At 41.5% G+C, this 7,290-nt stretch overlaps 1 protein-coding gene across 2 annotated transcripts in view; it reads right to left on the reverse strand.

Annotated features, from left to right (window-relative positions):
• The window catches only part of cd302 (CD302 molecule), a 39,897-nt gene extending 32,828 nt beyond the window's left edge, over positions 1–7,069 (reverse strand). For both annotated transcript variants that reach the window (XM_063050135.1, XM_063050134.1), the window contains exon 1: positions 6,914–7,069. In XM_063050135.1, coding sequence (XP_062906205.1) covers positions 6,914–6,998 — 85 coding nt within the window. In that variant the 5' untranslated portion in view covers positions 6,999–7,069. The remainder of the gene's footprint in view (positions 1–6,913) is intronic.
• Between the last annotated feature and the right edge of the window lie 221 nt (positions 7,070–7,290).

A 7,290-nucleotide genomic window follows, 5' to 3' on the forward strand; every position in this document is an offset into this window, starting at 1 on the left:
AACATCTCAAAGTATCTGCCAAGCTGGTATCTCTTCGAAAACAGGAAAACATTGTATTTGGAACAGCTAAGCAAGTGAGTTGAAATAAATAATAGAAAGGTATGGTTCACTTAATTATGTAAAAATAGAGCCTATTAGATTATCCTCATTTCCAGACTCTTGCTCACAGTATTTTTCTGCCCTCTCATCAGGCACAAAATAGAAAAGCCTGAAAACACATTCTACCAGGCTCAGGGACAGCTTCTATACTGCTGTTATAAGACTATTGAATGGTCCCCCAGTACAACAAGCTAGACTCGTAAGCTCACAATATACCTTGTTATGACCTTGCACCTCATTGACTGACTGCACTCTTTTACTGTATCTATTTATTCTGCCATCTTTTATTGTTTTCCCTTGAACTAAATGCACTGATGGGATGAAATGATCTGTATGGATAACTTGCCAAAGTTTTTCCACTGTACCTCAGTATATATGATAATAATAAACTAATTTACCAGCATTGTAAGTCATGGCTCTTACGTGGTCATCCAGCAGCTTTAAATGACTTGCCTTTTGAGTGGAAAATCCTACAAAAGGTAGTGGATTCAAGCTCAGCACTTCACAGGTAAAGCCCTCCCAACCATTGAGCACATCTACGTGAAAGATTGCCATAGAAAAGCAGCATCCATCATCAAAGATCCTCACCACCCAGGCCACACTCTTTTCTCACTGCTGCCATCAGATAGAAGGTACAAGAGACCCAGGACCTGCACTACCAGGTTCAAGAACAGTTACTATACCACAACCATCAGGCTCTTGAACAGAAGGGGATAACCACACTCATTCTATTTCTGGTGTTCCCACAATAGATGGGCTCACTGTAAGAACTCTTTATCTTGTTATGTCATGCTCATTATTTATTGCTATTTATTCATACTTGCATTTGCAGTTTGTTACTCATTGATCCTGTTAACAGTTACTGTTCCATAGATTTGCTAAGTATGCCCGCAGGAAAAGGAAACTGTGGGTTGTATGTGGTGACACGTATGTACGCTGATAATAAATTTTACTTTGAACTTTTAATTCTTTTTCTGTTTTTGCCTTACATTGATCTCTTATAAGTAAGGTTACAACATTAAAAACCTATTACACTAATAACTGTCCCTTCCATGGTTATATTATTTCATTCTATCACAGAAATTCTCTTTGTTCTAGCAATTGTACTTCTGCACCCTCTATACTGCATATATCAAATAGATTTCTCTCTTTGTCTAACCTGATATTTCACCTGAGATGCCAATCTGTTTCTCTTCTCACAAATGCTGCTTGATCTGCTGAGTTTTTCAAAAATCATTTTGTCTTCTTTTGGGTTTCCAACATCTTGAGTTTCTTTTTATGTTTTCAGTTAACTTAAATATAACAAGCATTTTCAATTTCATCACTCTTGTATTTCATTACTTTGGCTCTAAAAAGTTAATTTTCCCAATTCCTCTCAAATCCATAAAACAACATCTTCAAGTTGGCAATACCATGGAACACTAACCTTATCTGTTTATGCCCATCAAGTTTTATACACCCAATCAAATCTCCCTCTGTATCTCCATTGTTCTAAAGAATGCAAACAGACAATGGATACAAACCAACTGGAAGCAGCCTCCAAGTGATGGTGCAGACCACTGAATCAGTCAGGATACTTTCAACAACCCATCTGTGGAGGTAACATGCCAGATCCTCTAACCAATTTTTAAGAAAGTTGAGGCACTGGTGCCCAGTTTTCGCAATTACGCCTAAATGCTGTGACCGGGAAAGGTCATCCAAGGTGTTCATATCCTAAAATTTGAACTGCTTTCCTCACCACCTCTGACCCACCAATGAGAACTGGCAAATTTCAAATGGCTGAACATGCTCCAAGCTACATTAAGGACAAAATAAAAACAAGTAATGGAACTTTCTTGAAAAATAATTTGAGATAAGAAAAGGTTGCCTGTACTCTTTTCTATTTGGTCTGCAGTACATCCTACAGTTGTCATGAACCAATTTGCAATGCTATAAGTTTACTGAAGCTTTACAAGTCTGTAACTATAGTTGGTTAAACAAAAATGTTTTTCTCACATAATTGTTCCTATTAATTTTTTTTAAAAGCAGCAGAGTCAGTCTTTAACTATTTACTTATCTCCAGAAATATTATCCTTCAAAAAGTAGTGGATGTGGCCCAAAATGCATTTACGCAGTTTGTTGTCTTTTGCACACTGCTTGTTTGCCCGCAAGACAAGTAATCTTTGGGTTGAATATGGTGACTTGTGCGTACTTTGACAATAAATTTACTTTGACCTTTGGTAAGAGATGAGTCAAGATGTGGAAATTCTCATGTTTTTACAATTCCCAAATCTTCATTGGACTTTTATTTAAAAGAGGGCTCAGCCAGCATCTTCCTTCACCCGGCTGGAATTGTTTTCACACTGATCAACTTAACCTTCAACTCCACACATTTCTTTCAAATCAAAAATGCATCCATGGGAAAAACTATAGTCATCTCTTTGTGGTATACATTGAATAGTTTCTAATTAGACCCCTCTCTCACCCCACTTTCTAGTATATTGTAGTGGTGTGGCATCTGCTCTGACAGTCAGCACAATAGTTTCATCATCTTTGGCACAAACATCCACCCTGCCCTTATTTTCACATGCTCCAACTCTGTTTGACAAGGGTAGGTGGTTAAATTTATCTCTTATTGCACATGGCGGCTGTATGGCACTTTTCTGGCACAAGTGTTACTTGTATTTGTCAGCTCATGGCTGAATGTTCATTTGCTGTTGAATAATAAATGGAATTAGACATCACATGGGTAACATCCCTGTTTCTCACCTGATAATGGAAGAAAGGACTCACAGAAGAAATTTAGTTAAAATAGATCCCACCATTAACATCCTAGGGCTCACCACTGATTAGAAACTTAACTGCACCAGCCACATAAATACTGTGGAGAGAAGAGCAGCTCAGACACTTTGTATCCTGCTGCGACTAAACAATCTACAAAGCATTTCCGTCACCTACACACCAAGGGTCACAAATCTTTTGAATCACCCTCTGCCAGTTAGCATTCTAACTGGCTGCATCACCATCTGGTGGGGGAGGGGGAGGGGGAGGGGGCTGTGGTCACTGCACAGGATTGTAATAAGCTGCAGAAGGTTGTAAACTCATTCAGCTCCATCATGGGCACCAGCCTCCCCAGCATCGAGGACATCTTCAAGGATGCCTCAAAAAGGCGGCATTCATCCTTAAGGATCCCCATCACCCAGGACACAAACATATATACATATGAATTGAAGCAGCAGAGATGTGGCTTTTGAGGAGAATGCAAAGAGTATCATGGACAAAACAAATATCTAATGAGGATGTCATGAACAGAGCAAACACAAAACAAAAATAATGTATAAGATCATGAAAAGGCAACGTGACTTAATTGGACATGTGATTAGGAAAGAGGAGTTAGAATGCACGGTAATTATGGGAAAGACTGAAGGGAAGGCAAAAACAAATGATGATGAAGACAGCAGTCAGAGAACTGGAAATGAATACCAATGAATTGATCCACTTGACCTGAAACAGGAGTGTGTGGGCCTTGGCAGTCAAAGCTCAAACTGGGCACAACACCTGATGATGATGATGATGATTGCATTGTACTACTGCTGCAGAACAACAAATTTCATGACATATGCCACTGATATTAAACCTGTTTCTGATTCTTATGTAGGTGATTGCAGTTATAAAAACACTCAAAGTAAATGCTATTGAGGACAAAGAAACATGCTTGATTTGTATGCATCATTCAAAATAAAATTAATTTGCTTAATGACAAATATATGATGGCTTCAGTGTGTAGATCTACAAAATGTATTACACTTTTTCACTCAAGCTGCTTGAAGTGTGTCCCCCACTTCTCAACCTTTAGTATGAAGAAAGTAGCAAGCGCTTGAACACTGCTCACCGCAGTTCCCCCAGACCACCACACATTATCTTCCTTTGGCTTTATTGGACCTAAATCCCGAATTTTGCTCCAGACAACCGTGTGGAAGTACCTTCACCACATGAACTGCAGAGTTTCAAGGCGGCACTTTACCACCACTTTCTCAAGGCAATTACAAATGGGCAACACATTTTAGCCTTGCCAGAAATGTTCTGATTCTACAAGAACTTAACAACACCACCAGACACCAGACAAGCTTTGCCTTCTCCTCACTGCTTCTTTAAGCACTCCAAGGACTTTTTCCTGTGATTCCCTGGCCCTTTCTTCTATTTCCATTAATATTTAGGTCCCAATCTTCCCACAAGAGGAAGTAACAGGCAGGATAGACAAAGGAGAGTCAATGGATGTTGTCTGCTTGGATTTGACAAGGCGCTGATAAACAAAACACACAAGGCTGATAAACAAGATATTTAGAGCCCATGGTATTGCAGGAAGCATGCTAACATGGATAGAAGATTGGATAACTGGTAGGAGGCAAAGAGTGGGGATAAAAGGGGCCATTTCTGGTTGGCTGCTAGTGGCTCATGGGGTTCCACAGGGGTTGGTGTTGGAACTGCTTCTTTTCACATTATACATCAATGATTTGAATGATGGAATTGTTGGCTTTGTGGCCAAGCTTGCAGACAATAAAGAGATCGATGGAGGGGTAGATAGTGTTGAGGAAGTAGGGAGTCTGCAGGGAAACTGGGCAAAGAAGTTGTAGATAGAATATAGTGGTAAGGATGTGCATGCTCATGTACCTTGGTAGAAGGTATAAAGGCACAGATTATTTTCTAAATAGTGGAAAACAAATCAGAAATCAGAAGTGCAAGGGGACTTGGGAGCCTTCATGCAGGATTCCCTACAGGTAAACTTGTAGATTGAGTCAGTGGTAAGGAAGGCAAATGGGATAGCATTTATTTCGAGAGGACTAGAATATAAAAGCAGGAATGTAACACTGAGGCTTTATAAGGGAGAGGTCAGGACACAATTGGACTCTCTAAGAAATAATGTCCTGCCACTGGAGACGATCCAGAGGAAGTTCACAAGACTGATTCCAGGAATGAAAGGCTAAATGTATGATGAAAGTTTGATGGCTCTGTACCTGTACTTGCTGGAGTTGAGTTGCTGGGGGGGGGGGAATCTCATTGAAACCTATCGAATATTGAAAGGCCTACACAAAGTCGATGTGGAGAGGACGTTTCCTATAGTGGGCTCAGTAAAGATGTCCATTTAGAACAGAGATGAGGAGCCATTTTGTTAGCCAGATGGTGGTGAATCTTTGGAATTCATTGCCACAGTCAGCTCTGGAGGCCATGTCATTGGATATATTTAAAGTGGTGGTTTATAAATTCTTGATTAGTAAGGCATCAAAGATCACAGGGAGAAGGCATGAGAATGGGCTTGAGAGGGATAATGAAATTGGCCATGATGGAACAGCAAAGCAGACCTGATGGGCCAAATTCCCTAATTCTGCTCCTATGTTCCATGGTCTCCTGCCTTCAATCCGCTCTTAGCTGGATTCATTTATCGCCTTCCATAGTTACCAGAGTTCAGTATCTGCATCTCATCACCGTTTAGCCTCTCTCTCTCTCTATGATCAACCAACTATCCCCTGGCTCCTTTGGTCTCTTTTCCCGTCCTTGTTTCTGCCACTCAACTCCACCCCCCCCCCCCGCTCAATCGCCCCTCATATCTCACTCCACCTAACACCTCTTCCCTCTCTTCCCCTCATTACCTGAACATCAACTATTCCTTCCACTCCACAGATACTGTGTGACCCAGACAGAGTTCCCTTTTTTTTTGTTTTGTATAGAGATAACGTCTCTACCAGAGGAGGTGTAAGGTGCTCCGTCCCTCCGTTAGCCTGCAGGTCGGTCACCTTTCGGCAGGGGGCAGCACCTGCTTGGCACACCCCCCTCCCTCCCTCCACCACCAGGGTCACATGAAACCACGGGAGCAGGTGGTGGATGGTCTTATGAGCAGCTGGTGCACATCACAAGTCCTGGTTATGCGACCACTTAAGATCAGGCAGACAGTCTCTGAAGAGCATTGATAATGGCTGAGTTCACTCATCTTGTAAAGGCACTGCGCAGAAGGCAATTGCAAACCACTTATGCAGAAAAATTTGCCAAGAACTATCACGGTTATGGAAAGACCATGATCGCCCACGTCTTTCGACATAGCACGTGAGGAACGAACGAGCCCTCTCTCTCTTGCAGCATCACTATCATTTATGTCAGGCTCTCTGTTTCCATCCAAATCACAGATCTCCCTCTAGCAGCGCCAATCTTTTCGCTTCCCTCCAAGCCCTAACACAGGGTCCATGTCCAAAAAATTTGGACATACTTTCTGCCTCCGTGGCACCGTATTCTTTGTTTCAGATCCTAGTATCCACAGTCTTATGTGTCCTCACTGATAATTGTTTAATCTCCGCGACTTTAAAACAGCTATTTTCTCCCCAGCTCCAACTGAAGTCACAGGCCTGAAACTCCGTTTCTCCCTCACCAGATGTGGTCTGACTGAATACACGCAGAATTTTCTAATTCAACCAAATCTTTCACCGTTGGAGGGCGTTAAATACAGCAAGCGTCCCTGCTTCTAATTCCCCTTAATGTTTGCTGTTGTAAACGGTATAACAATTGCCGCATCGTGACGTACGTTAGAAAACACGAACCTCTGTCTGAATGACTCTGAAATGTCTGAAAAATCGGAGTTATTTTCAGCTGAGGATGGGTGGGTGGTCCGAACATAATTACACAGACCAAAACCACGAATCGCGACTGCAACTTCTTGACTCTAACTTTGTACAAGAGTACGACTTCCAAAGGTTGCCGGGGGGGGGGGGGGTTTGCTTTCGCAGCACGAATAGAGCACACAAAAATCCCGACAGAAGAAAAGTCCAAATAAAAGTTAAGAATTTACCCGGTATGTTAGCGGAAGACGCGGAGAAAAGGCAGAACGCAGTCAAAAAAACAATGCCAAAAGCTGGTAATGTTTTCACATCCATAGTTCAATCTCCGGACTTTTCATGGGATCGGAAAAAGGCTGCACTGTGCCATAACGATGAACATTTGAACTTTAGATGCGTCATGTCTGCGTTGCTGTGTAATATTTGGCAAAACGCATCTGCAAAAAAAAACTAAATCATTGAGCGGAAATGCTGACTAATTAAACAAGATATTGCAGGAATTTCAACAGATAAACACACTTTATTGGAAAAAGTTCAAATCGTTTCCCGTTAATTTTTTTTCCGGGCATGTTGATTGGTCTTTCTGATGCCATTGGAAGTTGACCGAATA

Source organism: Mobula hypostoma, chromosome 6 (genome assembly GCF_963921235.1).
Source record: "Mobula hypostoma chromosome 6, sMobHyp1.1, whole genome shotgun sequence".
Taxonomy (NCBI): domain Eukaryota; kingdom Metazoa; phylum Chordata; class Chondrichthyes; order Myliobatiformes; family Myliobatidae; genus Mobula; species Mobula hypostoma.